The sequence below is a fragment of the Cherax quadricarinatus genome, chromosome 70 (assembly GCF_038502225.1).
Source record: "Cherax quadricarinatus isolate ZL_2023a chromosome 70, ASM3850222v1, whole genome shotgun sequence".
In the NCBI taxonomy this organism is placed as follows: Eukaryota; Metazoa; Arthropoda; class Malacostraca; order Decapoda; family Parastacidae; genus Cherax; species Cherax quadricarinatus.
The window spans coordinates 17,288,756-17,313,206 of NC_091361.1; the positions used below are offsets into that span (position 1 = coordinate 17,288,756).

At 40.9% G+C, this 24,451-nt stretch overlaps 1 protein-coding gene across 4 annotated transcripts in view; it reads right to left on the reverse strand.

The window, feature by feature from the left end:
* LOC128684524 (ankyrin repeat domain-containing protein 16-like) overlaps positions 1-18,098 on the reverse strand; it is a 239,184-nt gene extending 221,086 nt beyond the window's left edge. For all 4 annotated transcript variants that reach the window (XR_011393974.1, XM_070099919.1, XM_070099920.1 and 1 more), the window contains exons 1-2: positions 17,984-18,098; positions 5,711-5,862 (exon numbers count right to left, since the gene is read on the reverse strand). Coding sequence is in view for 3 of the 4 variants with exons in the window: in XM_070099919.1 (XP_069956020.1) it covers positions 5,711-5,862; positions 17,984-17,986 (155 nt within the window). In the remaining variant the exon portion in view is untranslated. The remainder of the gene's footprint in view (positions 1-5,710; positions 5,863-17,983) is intronic.
* Between the last annotated feature and the right edge of the window lie 6,353 nt (positions 18,099-24,451).

A 24,451-nucleotide genomic window follows, 5' to 3' on the forward strand; every position in this document is an offset into this window, starting at 1 on the left:
GTGACCCTACAGACATAAACAACTATAGGCCAATATCAAACTTACCATTGCTATCCAAAATCTTCGAGAAACTTGTGCACAGGAGACTATATTCATTTATAACGTCACAAAACATACTCAACTCCTGCCAATTTGGATTCAGGAGAAATAAAAGCACTAATGATGCAATTATAAAAATGCTAGACCTGCTTTACACAGCATTGGAAAATAAGGAATATCCACTAGGAATTTTTATTGACCTAAGAAAAGCATTTGACACAGTAGACCACGGCATCCTACTCCACAAACTTGACCACTATGGTATAAGAGGCCATGTGCTTGCATATTTTAAATCCTACCTTTCTAATAGGTATCAGTATGTCACCATTAAAGACACAGCCTCATCAATACGGCCACTTGATACTGGAGTTCCGCAGGGAAGTGTCCTTGGACCCCTGCTCTTCCTCATTTACATCAATGATCTTCCAAACATATCCCAACGCCTGAAACCCATTCTCTTTGCTGACAACACGACTTATGTCATCTCCCACCCTAATTTTGCCACTCTCAACACCATTGTTAACGAGGAGCTGCTCAAAATATCGACTTGGATGACAGCCAATAAACTTACACTTAACACTGGTAAAAACTACTATATTATGTTTGGTAGCAGAGCAGGTGTTGCGCAACTTAACATTAAGATCGACAACACTCTAATTGCCAGACAGAATGAGGGCAAATTCCTTGGCCTATACCTCGACAACAACCTAAATTTCAGCACCCATATCCAACACATAACAAAAAAAGTATCCAAAACGGTGGGGATCCTCTCCAAGATACGATACTACGTGCCGCAAACTGCCCTTCTCACACTATACCATTCACGTATATATCCATACCTCACCTATGCTATCTGTGCTTGGGGTTCAACTGCAGCAACACACCTAAAGCAAATAATAACCCAATAATCACTAAATCCCATCCCTGGCAACACACCCCCCCACTCTTCATAGATCTAAACTTACTCCCTGTTCAGAACATCCACACTTACTACTGTGCAATCTATATCTACAGGACCTTAACCCTTTGAGGGTCGACAGGCCCTCTCCGAAACTCGTTCTCAGGGTCGGCCAAATTTAAAAAAAAAAAAAATTATTTTCTCTTATGAAAAGATAGAGAATCTTTTCCCGATCATAAAGACACCAAAAGTTTGAAATTTGATAGAAAACTTACGGAATTATGCTCTCGCAAAGTTAGCGGTCTCGGCGATGTTTACGCATCGGCGATTTTGCCCACTTTGAGCCCCATTTTCGGCCAATTTCACTGTACTAGTCGACAAAAAACATGAATATTTCGCTAGAACTCCATTTTTTCTATCGAATGGATGCAAGAAACCACTCATTTATGAAATTCAACTATCCAGTACAGTGGTCAGAATTTAGCAATTTTGCCAATTTCACACAAATTTCAAAAGATGCCAATTTCGGAATAGGGTCCAGAATAAACAAGAAAGACATTCCTGGCACTAAAATGACATTTCCTCTAGTCATTAGTCATGTCTCAAGTCCCCTCTTATATTCTTTTGCTTTCCACTTTGAATTTTTATTTTCACAAAAAATGTAAGATTTACTGTTATGCAGACTACTGCATTAGTGTAAAAAATGGTATAAATATTATTGGTGCACTTGTGAAAGAATATTAGACTCACCAGTTGACGTGTATTGCACGCTTGGCACGATTTGTTTACTTTTGAAGTTTGGTAAAAATCGAACATTTCTGCTACTTTGAGCTCAATTTCAAGGCACCTTTCTTTGTAAAACCAGTCAAAATCATCTCAATTTCTGTAATATGTCTTCCATTCTATAAAATGAGACCAAGAAAACTAGAATACAACAATAAATACCATACGAAAATACACTGCAAAGTCGCTGATTTATTAAAAAAAAATGGTCAAAGTTTTTTTTTTCTCATTATGCACTGTGTGCTGCAGGATTTTTTTTAGACTGTGCACACTGACCACATAGACCCATTCTTTCATATGAAGGCCTACCAGCTTTCTCCCACTAGATTTGAGGCCGCTAGAATTTATGAGTACTAGTACGTCAAAAACCCCTACGCGTAAAACGTACTAGTACGACGAAAACCCTCAAAGGGTTAAATTCCAATATTAACCTTGACCTAAAATGCTTTCTTGATAGTTGTGACAGGATCCACAGGCATAACACCAGACACAAACATCTCTATGACATTCCCCGTGTTCGACTAAACCTTTACAAAAATTCAATGTATTTCAAAGGACCTAAAATCTGGAACACCCTACCTGAAAACTCTAGAACTGCAGACACATTCATCACTTTCAAAACTACAGTTAGAAAACATCTTATCTCCCTGATCCACCCCAACAACTAACTACATGATAACCACCTGGTGGTTCACAATTACACTCACTCACCCACTGACTATAAACCCAGAAATACTAATCTTAATCTTAAAATAATAAATCCTAACTAGTCATAAGTTTGCCTATGATACTCCAATATACACTTTGTATTGTGCCAAAACAAAAGCATTCACATTGCTAAACTCACAAATTATGATGTAATCACTTAGCCTTAATACCATAATCTGTAAGGATTTAATGTTAAGAATTAATCTAAGTCCGCTCGAAATGCCTAGCCAGGCTAGGTGTCCTAGTGGCCCCCTCTATAATTAGTATTTTATAACATGTAAACCACACAATACCCAAAACCTGTAAACCCCACATTGTAACCCTTATAGAGAATAAACTTGAATTGAATTGAATTGAATTGAAAGCAACAGTAATATCAGAGGGGCCTGGAGATATGACTGATGAACAAAGAAAATGTTATTTTAGAACCAGGAATGTCTGCATTGTTCATTCTGGAACCTATTTTGAAACTGTCATATTTTTTTAATTTTCGTGAAATTGGTCAAATTGCGAATTTCTGACCACGTTATTGGGAGTTGAAATCAGTAAATGGGCAGTTTCTTGTACTCAGTCGATAGAAAAAATGGAGTTCTAAAGAAATAGCTATGAGTTTGCTTGACTGGAACAATGGAATTAGCCAAAAATAGGGCTCAAAGTGGGCGAAATCGCCGATTCGTAAATATCGCAGAGGTCGCTAATTTCGCGAGCATAATTCCGTCAGTTTTCCATCAATTTCATTCTTTTGGTGTCATTACAATCGGGAAAATATTCTCTATCATTTCATAAGAATTTTTTTTTTTTTTTTTGCAAATTTTGCGACACCAAGAGACACCTCAGGATTTGGGGCTGCGACAGTCAAGGGATTAACCCTTTCAGGGTCGGCAGGGCCTCTCCTAAACTTGTTCTCAGGGTCAGATATTTTTCGAAAAAACAAATAATTATTTTTACTTATGAAATGACAGAGAATCTTTTCCCGATCATAATGACACCAAAAGTATGAAATTTTATGCTCCCGCGAAGTTAGTGGTCTCGGCAATGTTTACGCTTCGGCGATTTTGCCCACTTTGAGCCCTATTATCAGCCAATTCCAATGTATCAGTTGACAAAAAAAAAATCATACCTATTTTCCTAGAACTCCATTTTTTCTATCGAATGAGTACAAGAAACCACCCATTTTCTGATTTCCACTATCCAATAATGTGATCAGAAATTGGCAATTTTGCCAATTTCACACAAATTTCAAAAGATGCCAATTTCCAAATAGGGTCCAGAATAAACAAGATAGACATTCCTGGCACTAAAATAACATTTCCACTGTTCATTAGTCACATCTCCAGGCCTCTGTTACATTTCTTTTGCTTTCCACTTTGAATTTTTATTCACACAAAATATAGATTTACTGTTATGCAGATTACTGCATTAGTGTAGAAATGGTGTAGAAATGGTATAAATAATATCAACGCACTTGTGAAAGAATATTAGATTCACCAGTTGACATGTATTGGACGCATGGCTTTTATTTACTTTTGAATTTGGGCAAAAATCAAACATTTCTGCTACTTTGAGCTCAATTTCAAGGTACAGCGGACCCTCGACCAACGATGACATCGATTAACGATAAATCCGACTAGCAATACATTTTAACGCAAAAATTTTGCCTCGACTAGTGCTAAAAAACTCGACCAACACTATTAGTTCTGTCTGAGACGCGTCCACTTCTGGCCAGTGTTTACAAGCCAGCCAGGCATCGCGGTCGCTTCCAAGCATACAATCGGAACATTTCATATTATCACAGCCTTTTTAGTTATTGCACCTGCAAAATAAGTCACCATGGGCCCAAGAAAGCTTCTAGTGCCAACCCTGCAGCAAAAAGGGTGAGAATTACTATGGATATGAAGAAAGAGATCATTGCTAAGTATGAAAGTGGAGTGCGTGTCTCCGAGCTGGCCAGGTTGTACACAAAACCCGAATCAACCATCGCTACTATTGTGGGCAAGAAAACGGCAATCAAGGAAGCTGTTCTTGCCAAAGGTGCAACTATGTTTTCGAAACTGAGATCGCAAGTACTCGAAGATGTTGAGAGACTGTTACTGGTGTGGATAAACGAAAAACAGATAGCAGGAGATAGCATCTCTCAAGCGATCATATGTGAAAAGGCTAGGAAGTTTCATGATGATTTAATTAAAAAAATGCCAGCAACTAGTGGTGATGTGAGTGAATTTAAGGCCAGCAAAGGTTGGTTTGAGAGATTTAAAGGGAAGGGAAGTAACCCCGGAAAAGGACTTGCCACCTCAAGTCCTAATGGAAGGGGATTCCCCTTCTAAACACTAAGACCATCAACACTCTCCCCTCCTCCCATCCCATCAATCATCACCTGATCTTCAATAAAGGTAAGTGTCATGTAACTATGCATGTCTTCTTCAGTTTGTGTGTATTAAAATTAATATTTCATGTGGTAAAAACAATTTTTTTTCATACTTTGGGGTGTCCTACACAGATTAATTTGATTTCCATTATTTCTTATGGGGAAAATTAACCTGACTAACGATAATTTTGACTAACGATGAGCTCTCAGGAACGGATTAATAGCGTTAGTCGAGAGTCCACTGTACTTTTCATTGTAAAACCAATAAAAATCATCTCAATTTCCATAATACATCTTCCATTCTATAAAATGAGACCAGGAAAACTAGAATACAGCCATCATTATTTTTTTTTTTTTTTTTTTTTTTTTTTTTTTTTTTTTTTTTTTTTTTATTATCACACCGGCCGATTCCCACCAAGGCAGGGTGGCCCGAAAAAGAAAAACTTTCACCATCATTCACTCCATCACTGTCTTGCCAGAAGGGTGCTTTACACTACAGTTTTTAAACTGCAACATTAACACCCCTCCTTCAGAGTGCAGGCACTGTACTTCCCATCTCCAGGACTCAAGTCCGGCCTGCCGGTTTCCCTGAATCCCTTCATAAATGTTACTTTGCTCACACTCCAACAGCACGTGTACAAAAATACACTCCAAAGTCGCTGTTTTAAACCAAAAACACGGTCAGAGTTTTTTTCTCATTATGCACTGTGTGCTGCAAGATTTCTTTTCTACTGTGCACACTGGCCACATAGACCCATTCTTTCATATGTAGGCCTACCAGCTTTCTCTCGTTAGATTTGAAGGTGCTAGAATTTAGGCGTACTAGTACAGCACCAACCCTGGCATGCAAGCCGTACTTGTACGGCACCAACCCTGAAAGGGTTACAGATAAAATACTGAGAGGCTGATATACATACCTTGTGACTTGAGTAGAGCCAGTCAGAGCAGCAACATGAAGAGCAGTGTCACCTGATTTACTATGAACACACTTCCGCCAATCAATTTCATGATACGAAATGTGTGTTTCTAGCCATTCCAAGTCACTCCTATGCACTGCTGACAAAATATCCTGGAATTCAAATGTATCTATATTGTACACCACTTGACTGATTTAAGTAATCTGGGAAATTTTAAAAAAAGATACAGAAGAGTACAGAGTGAAAATGGAAATACAGGAGACCACTGACTAACACCATAGTTATGTTTTTGAAAATTCAGTGCAAGACAAAATTGTGTTAAACGCAATGAAATACTTATGGGAAAAATAGGGTTATGTTCCTTGGACCTCCCCCCCCCCAAAAAAAAAGCAAACAATTTTTTTTTTTAGGGTTCCAAATCATAAAAAAAATAAAGATGATAATATAACTGTTGTTCACTGTTGTGAAGTATTATGTGTAATGCATTGTTTAAGACTACAAATGTTACAAAAATAATATTTCTTACCTTATACACTGTATTGTGGTTGCTGGTGTATGCCAATAACTCTAAACAGAATGGGGAAGGATGCTGTGGCCCTACTGGGCTGAGGTGGAAGGCTGAGGATTGTTTGCTGAGGTGGATGGTTGAGGCTTTGGCACTAAAGCTGAGAGTTGTACTGGAGAAGTCAGAAATTCTGTACATTGTGTGCGCAAAAATAGGCTATCAACTGCTATAAGATATCACTTGCATATATCAGTAAACAATACCACATTTTACCAGCTAAATAAGTGTGTCCAGAGTAATACCCACCATAATATAAATGACAGTTATCCAAGAAAACATGAAGAGACAATAAGATCATGAAAAAAGCTTTTCAAGGTTATAAGAACATGGTTGTTATTGAGTTGAGGGTTGTGATGGCCCCAGAGTTATTGTATCTCACTGCAGTTAAATTACCTACCAGAATGCTTTTGCAAATATAAACTATGTTACATATTACCCCTTTCAGGGTTGTACTATGGTTTTGAAGTGCAGGTCGGTCCCATAGTACAGGTCGGCCATCACTAATCTGGTATCATCGGGACCTGTAGGGTGCCAGATTAGTGACTTTGCCAAATTACAGAGTGGTTAGGTTAGAATACACTTAGCCCAACAGCGATATTTATGCATTGGTGATTTCACCCAATTTATGCCCTATTTTTGGCCCATTCTTTTGTTCCAGTCTACCAAACTCATAGCTATTTTGCTAGTATTTCTGAGGTAGTAGGTTGGTAGACAGCAACCACCCAGGGAAGTACTACCGTCCTGCCAGATGACTGTGAAACAAAAACCTGTAACTGTTTTGCATGATGGTAGGATTGCTGGTTTCTTTTTCTGTCTCATAAACACGCTAAGATAACAGGGATATCTTGCTACTCCTACTTACACTTTGGTCACACTTCACAGACACGCACATGCATATATATATATACATACATCTAGGTTTTTCTCCTTTTTCTAAATAGCTCTTGTTCTTTTTTATTTCTTCTATTGTCCATGGGGAAGTGGAAAAGAATCTTTCCTCCGTAAGCCATGCGTGTCGTATGAGGCGACTAAAATGCCGGGAGCAATGGGCTAGTAACCCCTTCTCCTGTATACAATTACTAAAAAAGAGAAGAAGAAAAACTTTATAAAACTGGGTTGCTTAAATGTGCGTGGATGTAGTGCGGATGACAAGAAACAGATGATTGCTGATGTTATGAATGAAAAGAAGTTGGATGTCCTGGCCCTAAGCGAAACAAAGCTGAAGGGGGTAGGAGAGTTTCAGTGGGGGGAAATAAATGGGATTAAATCTGGAGTATCTGAGAGAGTTAGAGCAAAGGAAGGGGTAGCAGTAATGTTAAATGATCAGTTATGGAAGGAGAAAAGAGAATATGAATGTGTAAATTCAAGAATTATGTGGATTAAAGTAAAGGTTGGATGCGAGAAGTGGGTCATAATAAGCGTGTATGCACCTGGAGAAGAGAGGAATGCAGAGGAGAGAGAGAGATTTTGGGAGATGTTAAGTGAATGTATAGGAGCCTTTGAACCAAGTGAGAGAGTAATTGTGGTAGGGGACTTGAATGCTAAAGTAGGAGAAACTTTTAGAGAGGGTGTGGTAGGTAAGTTTGGGGTGCCAGGTGTAAATGATAATGGGAGCCCTTTGATTGAACTTTGTATAGAAAGGGGTTTAGTTATAGGTAATACATATTTTAAGAAAAAGAGGATAAATAAGTATACACGATATGATGTAGGGCGAAATGACAGTAGTTTGTTGGATTATGTATTGGTAGATAAAAGACTGTTGAGTAGACTTCAGGATGTACATGTTTATAGAGGGGCCACAGATATATCAGATCACTTTCTAGTTGTAGCTACACTGAGAGTAAAAGGTAGATGGGATACAAGGAGAATAGAAGCATCAGGGAAGAGAGAGGTGAAGGTTTATAAACTAAAAGAGGAGGCAGTTAGGGTAAGATATAAACAGCTATTGGAGGATAGATGGGCTAATGAGAGCATAGGCAATGGGGTCGAAGAGGTATGGGGTAGGTTTAAAAATGTAGTGTTAGAGTGTTCAGCAGAAGTTTGTGGTTACAGGAAAGTGGGTGCAGGAGGGAAGAGGAGCGATTGGTGGAATGATGATGTAAAGAGAGTAGTAAGGGAGAAAAAGTTAGCATATGAGAAGTTTTTACAAAGTAGAAGTGATGCAAGGAGGGAAGAGTATATGGAGAAAAAGAGAGAAGTTAAGAGAGTGGTGAAGCAATGTAAAAAGAGAGCAAATGAGAGAGTGGGTGAGATGTTATCAACAAATTTTGTTGAAAATAAGAAAAAGTTTTGGAGTGAGATTAACAAGTTAAGAAAGCCTAGAGAACAAATGGATTTGTCAGTTAAAAATAGGAGAGGAGAGTTATTAAATGGAGAGGTAGAGGTATTGGGAAGATGGAAGGAATATTTTGAGGAATTGTTAAATGTTGATGAAGATAGGGAAGCTGTGATTTCGTGTATAGGGCAAGGAGGAATAACATCTTGTAGGAGTGAGGAAGAGCCAGTTGTGAGTGTGGGGGAAGTTCGTGAGGCAGTAGGTAAAATGAAAGGGGGTAAGGCAGCCGGGATTGATGGGATAAAGATAGAAATGTTAAAAGCAGGTGGGGATATAGTTTTGGAGTGGTTGGTGCAATTATTTAATAAATGTATGGAAGAGGGTAAGGTACCTAGGGACTGGCAGAGAGCATGCATAGTTCCTTTGTATAAAGGCAAAGGGGATAAAAGAGAGTGCAAAAATTATAGGGGGATAAGTCTGTTGAGTGTACCTGGTAAAGTGTATGGTAGAGTTATAATTGAAAGAATTAAGAGTAAGACGGAGAATAGGATAGCAGATGAACAAGGAGGCTTTAGGAAAGGTAGGGGGTGTGTGGACCAGGTGTTTACAGTGAAACATATAAGTGAACAGTATTTAGATAAGGCTAAAGAGGTCTTTGTGGCATTTATGGATTTGGAAAAGGCGTATGACAGGGTGGATAGGGGGGCAATGTGGCAGATGTTGCAAGTGTATGGTGTAGGAGGTAGGTTACTGAAAGCAGTGAAGAGTTTTTACGAGGATAGTGAGGCTCAAGTTAGAGTATGTAGGAAAGAGGGAAATTTTTTCCCAGTAAAAGTAGGCCTTAGACAAGGATGTGTGATGTCACCGTGGTTGTTTAATATATTTATAGATGGGGTTGTAAGAGAAGTAAATGCGAGGGTCTTGGCAAGAGGCGTGGAGTTAAAAGATAAAGAATCACACACAAAGTGGGAGTTGTCACAGCTGCTCTTTGCTGATGACACTGTGCTCTTGGGAGATTCTGAAGAGAAGTTGCAGAGATTGGTGGATGAATTTGGTAGGGTGTGCAAAAGAAGAAAATTAAAGGTGAATACAGGAAAGAGTAAGGTTATGAGGATAACAAAAAGATTAGGTGATGAAAGATTGAATATCAGATTGGAGGGAGAGAGTATGGAGGAGGTGAACGTATTCAGATATTTGGGAGTGAACGTGTCAGCGGATGGGTCTATGAAAGATGAGGTGAATCATAGAATTGATGAGGGAAAAAGAGTGAGTGGTGCACTTAGGAGTCTGTGGAGACAAAGAACTTTGTCCTTGGAGGCAAAGAGGGGAATGTATGAGAGTATAGTTTTACCAACGCTATTATATGGGTGTGAAGCGTGGGTGATGAATGTTGCAGCGAGGAGAAGGCTGGAGGCAGTGGAGATGTCATGTCTGAGGGCAATGTGTGGTGTGAATATAATGCAGAGAATTCGTAGTTTGGAAGTTAGGAGGAGGTGCGGGATTACCAAAACTGTTGTCCAGAGGGCTGAGGAAGGGTTGTTGAGGTGGTTCGGACATGTAGAGAGAATGGAGCGAAACAGAATGACTTCAAGAGTGTATCAGTCTGTAGTGGAAGGAAGGCGGGGTAGGGGTCGGCCTAGGAAGGGTTGGAGGGAGGGGGTAAAGGAGGTTTTGTGTGCGAGGGGCTTGGACTTCCAGCAGGCATGCGTGAGCGTGTTTGATAGGAGTGAATGGAGACAAATGGTTTTTAATACTTGACGTGCTGTTGGAGTGTGAGCAAAGTAACATTTATGAAGGGATTCAGGGAAACCGGCAGGCCGGACTTGAGTCCTGGAGATGGGAAGTACAGTGCCTGCACTCTGAAGGAGGGGTGTTAATGTTGCAGTTTAAAAACTGTAGTGTAAAGCACCCTTCTGGAAAGACAGTGATGGAGTGAATGATGGTGAAAGTTTTTCTTTTTCGGGCCACCCTGCCTTGGTGGGAATCGGCCGGTGTGATAATAAAAAAATAAAATATTCTTCTGAAGTGCTGTTTAAATTCAGCAAGGTGTATACAAGCATTGCACTGAACCTTTGCTTCAGTGCAACTCTTGCAAGAACAGATCTTACAAGGGTTCTTGCAAGATGGAGAGCTCGGTGCTGATCAAGCAATGACCAGCTATGGAGAGAGAGCAATTTCTTGACTACAGGCCTCACATCAGGTGATATCATGTGACTCACCCCTGGTATTGCAGAGATGCCAGCAGGTAAACAAGCGAGCTGATAATTAGCTAAGCAGTTTACCAATGCAAACAGCTAACCACAACTCTTGAACAGTGAGTGCGGTGAAGTGTAAATGTTACATCATACCTAATGACATAGCTAAGTCAAATAATAGTGTAAAGCAAGATATTTTCATTTTAGCTATTAATGAAAACATCAGCAATATAAAAATATCTGAAAGATATTTTTCGTAAGCATTGGAATTCGTAATTTTTGCAAATCGTAATATTTTTTCATCAAAATATTGACCCATGAATCGCCGTTTGACTCGCAAATAGTCATTCGTCCAAAACGCGTACGAGTGGCCCCCAAACATCATTCACAGTCAGTGTGCCATTGTTTATCAGCGAGTGAGCACGATCCCACGTGTTCATATGATACATTTCGTAATATTCCATTCTTTTTAGTGCTTGCAACTGCTAAATAAGCCACCATGGGCCCAAAGAAAGCTAGTGCCAGCCCTTTGGTAAAGAAGGTGACAAACCCGATAGAATTAAAGAAAAAGATTGTAGAAAAATATAAAAGTGGTGGTGGTAGTGATAGTGATTGTGATGGTGGTAGAGGGTGCTAGTGATGGTGGTAGAGGGTGCTAGTGATGGTATTGATGGTGATTTGTGCAATGTGGAGTAGGATGGAAAGATTTGTGGAGGAACATCACCCTAACAAAGCTGTTGTAAGCAGTGTCGGCAAAATGTACAACGACAATGTCTTGTTCCATTTTAGAGAAATTTTAAAGAGATGCCAGAAACAGAGCTCTCTGAATAGATATTTCCTGCCACAAGTGTGCAGTGACTCTCAAGCTGGTACTAGTGGCATTAGAAAACAAAGAAGGGAAGTAACCCCAGAAAAGGATTTGGTACTTGAAGTCTTTATGGAAGGGGATTCCCTTTCCAAACAGTAATTTCTCCATCCTCTCCCCTCCTCCTGTCTTCCATACACTAAGAAGAATCTTCAGTAAAGGTAAGTGTCATATTATTGTTTTATTCTTCATGTCTCATTGTTTTCTATGTATGTACACCTATATCTCATGTAAAAAATTTTGTTTTAATACTTTTGAATGTCTGGAATGGATTAATTGGATTTACATTATTTCTTATGGGGAAAATGGTTTCGCAAATCGTCAATTTGGCCATTAGTCACACTCTCTGGAATGGATTAATTACAAAAAACGAGGGTCCACTGTACATCAAATATACATTATATACTTTGTGTCTCTTTCAGGGGGGCACAACACTGACTGACTTACTATTTTACTGACTTACTGACTTACTATTTTACTGACTTACTGACTGACTTACTGAAGACACTGCGAATCTCCAAGCAGACATCAAAAAATATTTTAAATATGAAGTTCAATGAAGACAAATTTCAATCACTCTACTATGGAAAACTCGAGAAAATTAAAACTATATGGGAGTATAAAACAAATTCCAACCACACAAACGAGCAAAAAAACTAATGTGAAGGACCAGGGAGTGATAATGTCAGAGAATCTCACTTTTAAACATCACAATAATGTATCTTCCATATCTGCTAGGAAAATGAAAGGATGGATAATGGGAAGCTTCAAAACTAAAGATGCAAAGCCCATGATGATTCTCTTCATAACAACATAAGAAAGACCGAACACTGCAACATGCATATTGGCCTATGCAAAGCAGGTCTAATTCTTCCACTGGCTTAAGCCATGCCTTGACCTAGTGAGGTCAGACATGTCACTTAACCCTTAAACTGTCCAAACGTATATCTACGTTTTTTCAACATTTGAAAGTATGTAAAAAAAGTAGATCTTCTTTTCTTTTTTTACATTTGAAAAAGTGTAAAAAAAACTTTGATCTACGTTTTTTTTTTTGTTATATTTAAAAATATGTAAAAAAAAACATAGATCTACTTTTGGAGCACTACGCATGTAAACGTAGATCTGCTTGGACAGTTTAAGGGTTAAGGGAGGAGCACAGCATCCGACCTAGTAGCACAAGCCAGTCAAGTCCAACTCTCACCCACCCACACCCACTCATATATTTATCCAACCTATTCTTAAAACTACACAACGTCTTAGCTTCTATGACAGTACTCGGGAGTTTGTTCCATTCATCCACAACTCGATTACCAAACCAGTGCTTTCCTATATACTTCCTGAATCTGAATTTTTCCAATTTAAAACCATTGCTGCAAGTCCTGTCCATGTTAGATATTTTTAGCACACTATTTACATACCCTTCATTAATTCCTGTTTTCCATTTACAGTGGACCCCCGCATAACGATGGCATCACATAGCGATTTTTCCGCATACCGATTACTTTTATCGCAAAATTTTTGCCGCGCATACCGATTAAAAACCCGCTTACCGATTTTCGTCCGAGACGCGTCCAATGTGCCCTCAGCCAGCCTCACATGTGCCGGCCGTCCCATTGTTTACCAGCCAGCCTCCGCGGTAACATCCAAGCATACACTCGGAATATTTCGTATTATTACAGTGTTTTCGGTGCTGTTTCTGGAAAATAAGTGACCATGGGCCCCAAGAAAGCTTCTAGTGCCAACCCTGTGGTAAAAAGGGTGAGAATTAGTATGGAAATTAAGAAAGATTTTGAAGGGTTTGGGGCTAACCCTGAGAAGCCTATGCCAGTTGTGGAATCCATTGTGCCTACTTCAAAGATTAAGGAAATGTGTGCACAGTGGGTTGAACTGCAAACCTTTATAGATGAAAATCACCCTGACACAGCTGTTGCAAGCCGTGCTGGTGACTATTTCAATGACAATGTTGTGGCCCATTTTAGACAAATCGTAAAGGAACGGGAGGTACAGAGCTCTATGGACAGATTTGTTGTGCGACAGAGGTCCAGTGACTCTCAAGCTGGTCCTAGTGGCATTAAAAGAAGAAGGGAAGTAACCCCGGAAAAGGACTTGCTACCTCAAGTCGTAATGGAAGGGGATTCCCCTTCTAAACAGTAAGAAGATAATGCTCTCCCCTCCTCCCATCCCATCAATCATCACCAGATCTTCAATAAAAGTAAGTGTCATTTAATTGTGCATGCCTTTTTCAGTTTGTGTGTATTAAAATTAACATTTCATGTGGTAAAAAAAAATTTTTTCATACTTTTGGGCGTCTTGCACGGATTAATTTGATTTCCATTATTTCTTATGGGGAAAATTCATTCGCATAACGATTATTTCGCATAACGATGAGCCCTCTTGCACGGATTAAAATCGTTAACCGGGGGTCCACTGTATACACCTTAATCATTTTTTTTTTTTTTTTTATCACACTGGCCGATTCCCACCAAGGCAGGGTGGCCCGAAAAAGAAAAACTTTCACCATCATTCACTCCATCACTGTCTTGCCAGAAGGGTGCTTTACACTACAGTTTTTAAACTGCAACATTAACACCCCTCCTTCAGAGTGCAGGCACTGTACTTCCCATCTCCAGGACTCAAGTCCAGCCTGCCGGTTTCCCTGAACCCCTTCATAAATGTTACTTTGCTCACACTCCAACAGCACGTCAAGTATTAAAAACCATTTGTCTCCATTCACTCCTATCAAACACGCTCACGCATGCCTGCTGGAAGTCCAAGCCCCTCACACACAAAACCTCCTTTACCCCCTCCCTCCAACCTCTCCTAGGCCGACCCCTACCCCGCCTTCCTTCCACTACAGACTGATACACTCTTGAAGTTATTCTGTTTCGCTCCATTCTCTCCACATGTCCGAACCACCTCAACAACCCTTCCTCAGCCCTCTGGACAACAGTTTTGGTAATCCCGCACCTCCTCCTAACTTCCAAACTACGAATTCTCTGCATTATATTCACACCACACATTGCTCTCAGACATGACATCTCCACTGCCTCCAGCCTTCTCCTCGCTGCAACATTCATCACCCATGCTTCACACCCATATAAGAGCGTTGGTAAAACTATACTCTCATACATTCCCCTCTTTGCCTCCAAGGACAAAGTTCTTTGTCTCCAGAGACTCCTAAGTGCACCACTCACCCTTTTCCCCTCATCAATTCCATGATTCACCTCATCTTTCATAGACCCATCCGCTGACACGTCCACTCCCAAATATCTGAATACATTCACCTCCTCCATACTCTCTCCCTCCAATCTGATATTCAATCTTTCATCACCTAATCTTTTTGTTATCCTCATAACCTTACTCTTTCCTGTATTCACTTTCAATTTTCTTCTTTTGCACACCCAACCAAATTCATCCACCAATCTCTGCAACTTCTCTTCAGAATCTCCCAAGAGCACAGTGTCATCAGCAAAGAACAACTGTGACAACTCCCACTTTATGTGTGATTCTTTATCTTTTAACTCCACACCTCTTGCCAAGACCCTCGCATTTTCTTCTCTTACAACCCCATCTATAAATATATTAAACAACCACGGTGACATCACACATCCTTGTCTAAGGCCTACTTTTACTGGGAAATAATTTCCCTCTTTCCTACATACTCTAACTTGAGCCTCACTATCCTCGTAAAAACTCTTCACTGCTTTCAGTAACCTACCTCCTACACCATACACCTGCAACATCTGCCACATTGCCCCCCTATCCACCCTGTCATACGCCTTTTCCAAATCCATAAATGCCACAAAGACCTCTTTAGCCTTATCTAAATACTGTTCACTTATATGTTTCACTGTAAACACCTGGTCCACACACCCCCTACCTTTCCTAAAGCCTCCTTGTTCATCTGCTATCCTATTCTCCGTCTTACTCTTAATTCTTTCAATAATAACTCTACCATACACTTTGCCAGGTATACTCAACAGACTTATCCCCCTATAATTTTTGCACTCTCCTTAATCATATCTCCCCTAATTTCCAGAGAGTGCAGATTCAGGGCCCTCAGTCTATCCTCATAGGGAAGATTTCTGATACACGGGATCAACTTTGTCATCCTCCTTTGTACATTTTCCATTGCATTTATATCCATTCTGTAATATAGTGACCAAAACTATGCAGCATAATCTAAATGAGGCTTAACCAAGGATATATAGAGTTGAAGAACAACCTGAGGACTTCTATTACTTATACTTCTTGCTATGAAGCCAAGGATTCTGTTAGCTTTATTACGAGCACTTATGCTTGTTCTCTCTCTCTCTCTAAGCTGGAATCCCCTCAAGGAAGGTTCCTTGATGCTGGTGAGGGGCTCTTGATCTAGGGAATTGAATCTATGCTCCAGTTTCCTGAATTAAGCTCAATTATCATTACTATAATCAAGGGGGAGCACTAAACCTGCAGGATTATGCAGTGCCTATGGGAGAGATGTGAAAGGTATTCTGGCTTAATTCAGGGAACTTTCCCTGAGGGGAATTAAGCTCGAATACCTTCCACATCCCCCCCCCTTCACAGGCGCTGTATAATCCTATGGGTTTAGTGCTTCCCCTTGATTATAATAATAATAATAATAATAATAATAATAATAATAATAATAATAATAATAATAATAATAATAATAATAATAAGCTAAGCTGAAATATTGCTGTAAACTAATGGCACCTTTCAAGGCAGGTGAAATTGAAGACCTTGAGAATATACAGAGAACTGTCACAGCATGTATAAGTACAATAAAGCACCTAAATTACTGAGAACGGTTGAAGTCTCTTGATCTGTACTCCCTGGACTGTGGGCAAGAAAGATATATTATAACATACAATTGAAAATCCTAGAGGGGCTATTCCCAAAAGTGCACATGGAAATCACCCCCAATGAACGCAGAAGACTTAGCAGGAGATGTAAGATCACCCCAGTGAAAATCAGGGGCGCCACAGGTACGCTAAAAGACAACACAATAAGTGTCAGGGGCCCAAGACTGTTTAACTGCCTCCCAGCATACATAAAGGGGCTTACAAATAGACCCGACTGTCTTCAAGACAGCCGAGCTGTGACTTGTACATTAGTTTATGTGCCACCAGGAGTAACAGCCTGGTTGATCAAGTCTGTAATCCGGGGGCGTTGACCCCCAAAACCCCCTCCAGGTATATTCCAGGTAACATTTCACCTTTTCTGGAGAGCACTCCCTGGCTCCTGGGTGTAAGGTGAAGACATTATCAAGACAGACCTTAGGTCTGAAACATCATGTAAACATCAGAAGAAAATTTACAAAATGTCATTATTATTATAATCATGTCGGAGGATCTCACCTTCAAGGACCATAACATTGTATCAATCGCATCCGCTAGAAAAATGACAGGATGGATAATGAGAACCTTCAAAACTAGGGATGCCAAGCCCATGATGACACTCTTCAGGTCACTTGTTCTATCTAGGCTGGAATATTGCTGCACACTAACAGCACCTTTCAAGGCAGGTGAAATTGCTGACCTAGAAAATGTACAGAGAACCTTCACGGCGTGAATAACGGAGATAAAACACCTCAATTACTGGGAGCGCTTGAGGTTTCTAAACCTGTATTCCCTGGAACGCAGGCGGGAGAGATACATGATTATATACACCTGGAAAATCCTAGAGGGACTAGTACCGAACTTGCACACGAAAATCACTCACAACGAAAGCAAAAGACTTGGCAGACGATGCACCATCCCCCCAATGAAAAGCAGGGGTGTCACTAGCACGTTAAGAGACCATACAATAAGTGTCAGGGGCCCGAGACTGTTCAACTGCCTCCCAGCATACATAAGGGGGATTACCAACAGACCCCTGGCAGTCTTCAAGCTGGCACTGGACAAGCACCTAAAGTCGGTTCCTGACCAGCCGGGCTGTGGCTCGTACGTTGGTTTGCGTGCAGCCAGCAGTAACAGCCTGGTTGATCAGGCTCTGATCCACCAGGAGGCCTGGTCACAGACCGGGCCGCGGGGGCGTTGACCCCCGGAACTCTCTCCAGGTAAACTCCAGGCAAGGGGAAAGCGTTAAACCCGTAGGATTATACAGTGCCTGTGGGGGTGGGATGTGGAATGTATTCAGGCTTAATTCAGGGAACTGGAGTACAGATCCAATTCCCTAGATCAAGAGCCCCTCACCAACATCAAGGAACCTTACTAGATAGGTACAAAATGTCATAAAAATTCAAATTTACTAAACTACACTTCCAATGTTTAATCTACAACAATGTTCCGACCCAAGTACACTTGATAATACTAATGTTACTTTGCAATCTTTGCCGACTTCATACCAAATAAAATACAGTAATTAACCGCACCATGTTAGAGGAAAGACAAAACTCCTTATTTCTTTCTCTCCCTCAGGAGGTGAAGTTGTTGTTGGGGTTGTAAGGTCCACTGACAGCTTACGCAGTCTGGCGCTCTGCTGCCTTATGTACGGACACAGTATATTGGTCATTGCTCGGACACTGAATAAAAGGTTAAGTAAGTTTATTCAGGTATACACAAATACAGCTATATAGATTATCATACATAGCAGCACATGTGTAGAGAACATGGGATAACCCAAAAATGTCAGTGTGACTTATTTCCATTGGGGTCCTTTAAGGAACAGGAGTCCCTTTGTAAATAGAAACAGAAACCAGAAGTTTCCAATTAGAACAAGTGAACCCTTTTGTCTAGACCCAGCAGAGTGGGACACCCACACTTTACCTGAGTTGAATAACTGGCTTCCCATTTAAATAATGTCAGTTTTGACCAGTCGACTAACACCCAGGTACTCGTTTTGCCGTGATGGGTGAACAGGAACGGGGACAGCAAGTGTCTTAAGGAAACACGTCCCTAATGTTTTTCAGCCGTACCAGAGGAGATTCGAACCCCGGACCTCAGTGTGTGAGCTGAGTGCGCTAGCGATCGAGCTACGGAACACATTGAGCGTGTTTCCTTACACCGGTTGTCTATGTTTTCCTATCTTGTATTAGCACCACTTGCTTTAGTGACGAATGTGGGGAATACATTTTTGCAAATTTTACTGTAAAAAACCTTAAGACGCCTATAACAATCGGTGCCATTTACCGGATACCCCACACAAACATCCCAAATTTCAGTGATAAATTAAAGGCACTAATAACAAATAAATAAATGAACAAGCACCACCTGGGAGACAGTAATGGGGAAGCTGGAGATGCTGTCCTGGGAGACAGTAATGGGGAACCTGGAGATTTTGTCCAGGTAGACGGGAATTATACGCAGGAAGGAATACATATAAATGACCTCATAGGGGACAGGAGCCATAGTAGGGAAACAAGTGTAGTCAAAGATAAGATAAAACCAATATTGCAAACTAGAAATACCGCAGGAAATAGCAAACAAGAGGACTCCACTAGCAATAGTGAGGATATATTACCAAAAACAACTGGTGGGAGCTCCATTGTTGGTGCTAGGGAGGATAGAAGTAAGACAGGGAAACATGCACCAACAGGGAATACAGTCACAGAAACCCAAGGCAAACGGAAACCAAGCCTGTGCACATACTATGCACTCGGTATCTGCTGGCATGGGAAATCTGGAAAAACAGATGGGACGTGCAACTATGACCACCCTAGAAAATGCCATGCCCATATGACAACAGGAAAATGCAAACTCCCTTCCTGTAAGCTTTTTCAACCTGAACTGTGTACCTCTTCAGTACAGGAAAGACTGTGCTATAACTTAAATTGCCAGGCATACCATCTAAAGGGGACAAAAAGATACAAAACATCCAGGCCATGGGAAAACCTGGGTAGCCACAGCCACTCAAGAGAGAGAGGTTTTTTTAGTGCCAGGAAGGAAAAAAAACTGGCAGGAAATGGCAGAAATCGTACACCAAATCCAGTCATTCCTGGAGTGGAACCACAGTCGATGGCCTCCACTCCAAACCAACAGATACAGATACTAATGCCGGAAAAAAAAATCCCCCCCCCCCCAGTACCAACAATACCACCAGTCCGATAACATTCTTCTTTGCAAATATACAGGGTCTAAAGCCAGCAACAAACAACAAAATACCTTTCATCCGTGGACTGCTTGCAGAGGCAAAGGCAATGTTCGCGGCTTTCACTGAGACCCACATAAAGGATCACTTGGACAACGAAATATGGATCCCAGGTTACAACCTATACAGATGTGACAGAGTGAACAGGCAAAGGGGGGGGGGGTGGCCTGTACATTGCAGAGTCACTTGTTTGCACAGAACTGCTAAATGCCTCAAATGATGTAGTGGAAGTTTTAGCAGTAAAGGTCGAGAACCAAAACCTAGTCATTGTGGTAGTCTACAAGCCTCCGGATGCAACATCCCAGCAATTCCAGGAACAGCTGTTAAAAATTGACCACTGTCTGGAAAACCTTCCAGCTCCTGCACCCAACATCTTGCTCCTGGGGGATTTCAACTTAAGGCACCTAAAATGGAGGAATATAGCAAATAATATTGTTGCAGTAATAACACCAGGAGGCAGCTCTGATGAAAACTCACACTCACGCGAGCTTTTAAATCTCTGCACAAAATTCAATTTAAACCAGAAAATAATAGAGCCTACTAGACTGGAGAATACACTAGACCTCATCTTCACTAACAATGATGATCTGATAAGAAATGTCACCATATCAAAAACAATATACTCAGATCACAACATAATTGAGGTTCAAACATGTATGCGCGGAGCCCCAGACCGACATAATGAGATTAGTCACGAGGGAGCATTCACCAAATTCAACTTCAATAACAAAAACATAAAGTGGGACCAAGTAAACCAAGTCCTAACCGATATAAGCTGGGAAGATATACTAAGCAACACAGACCCCAACTTATGCCTAGAACAGATTAACTCGGTGGCACTCGATGTATGCACAAGGCTTATTCCTCTAAGAAAAAGGAGGAGTAGATGTAAAACAGAAAGAGACAGGCGCTCCCTTTACAGGCGACGGAAAAGAATAACAGAGCGGCTAAAAGAGGTCAATGTATCTGAAATGCGTAGGGAGACACTGGTCAGAGAAATAGCAAGCATCGAACTTAAGCTAAAAGAATCCTTTAGGAGTCAGGAATCGCGGGAAGAACTAAAAGCCATAAATGAAATCGAAAGAAACCCAAAGTATTTCTTCTCCTATGCCAAATCAAAATCGAGAGCAACGTCCAGTATTGGGCCCCTACTTAAACAAGATGGGTCCTACACAGATGAAAGCAAGGAAATGAGTGAGCTACTCAAGTCCCAATATGACTCAGTTTTTAGCAAGCCGCTAACCAGACTGAGAGTCGAAGATCAAAATGAATTTTTTATGAGAGAGCCACAAAATTTGATTAACACAAGCCTATCCGATGTTATCCTGACGCCAAATGACTTCGAACAGGCGATAAATGACATGCCCATGCACTCTGCCCCAGGGCCAGACTCATGGAACTCTGTGTTCATCAAGAACTGCAAGAAGCCCCTATCAGGAGCCTTTTCCATCCTATGGAGAGGGAGCATGGACACGGGGGTCGTCCCACAGTTACTAAAAACAACAGACATAGCCCCACTCCACAAAGGGGGCAGTAAAGCAACAGCAAAGAACTACAGACCAATAGCACTAACATCCCATATCATAAAAATCTTTGAAAGGGTCCTAAGAAGCAAGATCACCACCCATCTAGAAACCCATCAGTTACACAACCCAGGGCAACATGGGTTTAGAACAGGTCGCTCCTGTCTGTCTCAACTATTGCATCACTACGACAAGGTCCTAAATGCACTAGAAGACAAAAAGAATGCAGATGTAATATATACAGACTTTGCAAAAGCCTTCGACAAGTGTGACCATGGCGTAATAGCGCACAAAATGCGTGCTAAAGGAATAACAGGAAAATTCGGTCGATGGATCTATAATTTCCTCACTAACAGAACACAGAGAGTAGTCGTCAACAAAGTAAAGTCCGAGGCAGCTACGGTGAAAAGCTCTGTTCCACAAGGCACAGTACTCGCTCCCATCTTGTTCCTCATCCTCATATCCGACATAGACAAGGATGTCAGCCACAGCACCGTGTCTTCCTTTGCAGATGACACCCGAATCTGCATGACAGTGTCTTCCATTGCAGACACTGCAAAGCTCCAGGCGGACATCAACCAAATCTTTCAGTGGGCTGCAGAAAACAATATGAAGTTCAACGATGAGAAATTTCAATTACTCAGATATGGTAAACATGAGGAAATTAAATCTTCATCAGAGTACAAAACAAATTCTGGCCACAAAATAGAGCGAAACACCAACGTCAAAGACCTGGGAGTGATTATGTCGGAGGATCTCACCTTCAAGGACCATAACATTGTATCAATCCCATCTGCTAGAAAAATGACAGGATGGATAATGAGAACCTTCAAAACTAGGGAGGCCAAGCCCATGATGACACTCTTCAGGTCACTTGTTCTATCTAGGCTGGAATATTGCTGCACTCTAACAGCACCTTTCAAGGCAGGTGAAATTGCCGACCTAGAAAATGTACAGAGAACTTTCACGGCGCGCATAACGGAGATAAAACACCTCAATTACTGGGAGCGCTTGAGGTTTCTAAACCTGTATTCCCTGGAACGCAGGAGGGAGAGATACATGATTATATACACCTGGAAAATCCTAGAGGGACTAGTACCGAACTTGCACACGAAAATCACTCACTACGAAAGCAAAAGACTTGGCAGACGATGCACCATCCCCCCAATGAAAAGCAGGGGTGTCACTAGCACGTTAAGAGACCATACAGTAAGTGTCAGGGCCCCGAAACTGTTCAACTGCCTCCCAGCACACATAAGGGGGATTACCAACAGACCCCTGGCAGTCTTCAAGCTGGCACTGGACAAGCACCTAAAGTCAGTTCCTGATCAGCCGGGCTGTGGCTCGTACGTTGGTTTGCGTGCGGCCAGCAGCAACAGCCTGGTTGATCAGGCGCTGATCCACCAGGAGGCCTGGTCACAGACCGGGCCGCGGGGGCGTTGACCCCCGAAACTCTCTCCAGGTATCCAGGTATCCAGGTAAGCTGGAGACTTCAATATCAACCTTGGCCTACTAGATGATCAACCTGTAACATATTTCATCAACAATATGAACAACACACTTCTCATACCAACAATAACTTGTTACAAAAAACGCGATTCTAAAAGCTTAGATATCTCCAGTGAATACTAGAAAGGACTGCCCTTCTAGCATCCAGCCTGTTACTGGGTTTTCGTAACAATTAGTCAGTATCCTTGTCCAATTATCCATTAGAATTCAGTATGATTCAATAGTGCTTCAGGATTACAACTGGTAGGCTACTAACTAGAGAAATTAAAATTTAATAAATTTATTAAGTCTAGAGGTATATTATCAAATTAAATTAAATTAATCACAGTAATCAAAATAATATCACTTCTCTCGAGTACAATATTATTGTGCTGAAAGCACATATCACATTTATAATTCTTAAGTACCATCTGGTACATTAACATTTAATAAGATATTACAAATATATACAAGTTTGTGTATGTGTGTAAGTGCTCTAAGTAGTTCGCTATGTCTCAAGACTCGACTAGACTTAAACAAGTGACTGACAAAGTCCTAAAATAAACTAACTTCTTAACCAACTGGCAATCAGAACAGTCTGCTTGAACAATAAAACGAATGCTAAGCCCAATAGCAATATAACAAGCAACTGCGACACAATCAGGAACAAGGAGATAATATAAAGACAGCTAGTATGGACCATCAGCAGATCCTCCACAAAAGTCACAAAACTCCCATACTACTGAATCTAAGTTCAGCATAAGAAAATCCCCGACGGTGATAATACACAGATACCAGTACAAGTTAGGTCAGAAGCTACAGCTCAGGACCTGAGTTGCTCCGAGTGTCTAAGCGACACACAACCTCAGTACGTCGAAAATCACTAAGTCTATACAATGTTCTGTGAACAGAGTTCTACAGAACTAACAAGAATAATGAGACAGACAATCTGTTCAACCACCAAGAGAGTCTAGACCAGACTGAATACTTCAGGCGAGGTGAGGACACCCTTCCCCCTCGATCACGTGATAGCTCCATGGACAGCTGCAGCTCGGAAACAGAAGCCGGCAGTCTAACGAGCCACAAGCGATAATTACAGTAGTTAGACAATCAAGACTTGAACTGAGCACATAATATGTAACATCCTACCTAACAACATAACTATGTCAAATAATATTATAAAACAATATATTCACGATTTAGCTATTATCGCAAATATAAGCAGTATAAAATTATATGAAAAGATAATAATTATATATATACATAATAATCATTGCAACCCATTCAGGGGTTGCAACATAACTAAACCAACCAGGCTCAATGAGACAAGTGCAACCATAATAGACGACACATGGACCAATATACTAGCCCCCTTTAAATCAGGGATAATCACAGACAGCACTACAGACCACTACCCTACCCTCCTCTTAACAAACATTAGTAAACCACCACTGGAATACAACAAAGTTTCATTTAGACTCCATGACGAGGCCTCAATAAGGAAATTCACAGCAGACCTAGAGACTGTTGACTAGTCTACAGAATTGTCCAAGGCCAATGGTATTGACGAATGGACAGACATTTTTCTTAACAAATTACTTAGACTATACAACAAACACTCTCCAATAAAAACGAAACAGATCACGAATAAACGGCTCCGTTGCCCATGGCTAACCAGCAGCATTCTGAAATCCATTGATAAGAAACACCAATATGAAAAAGCAATATAGACAGGGCTTAAT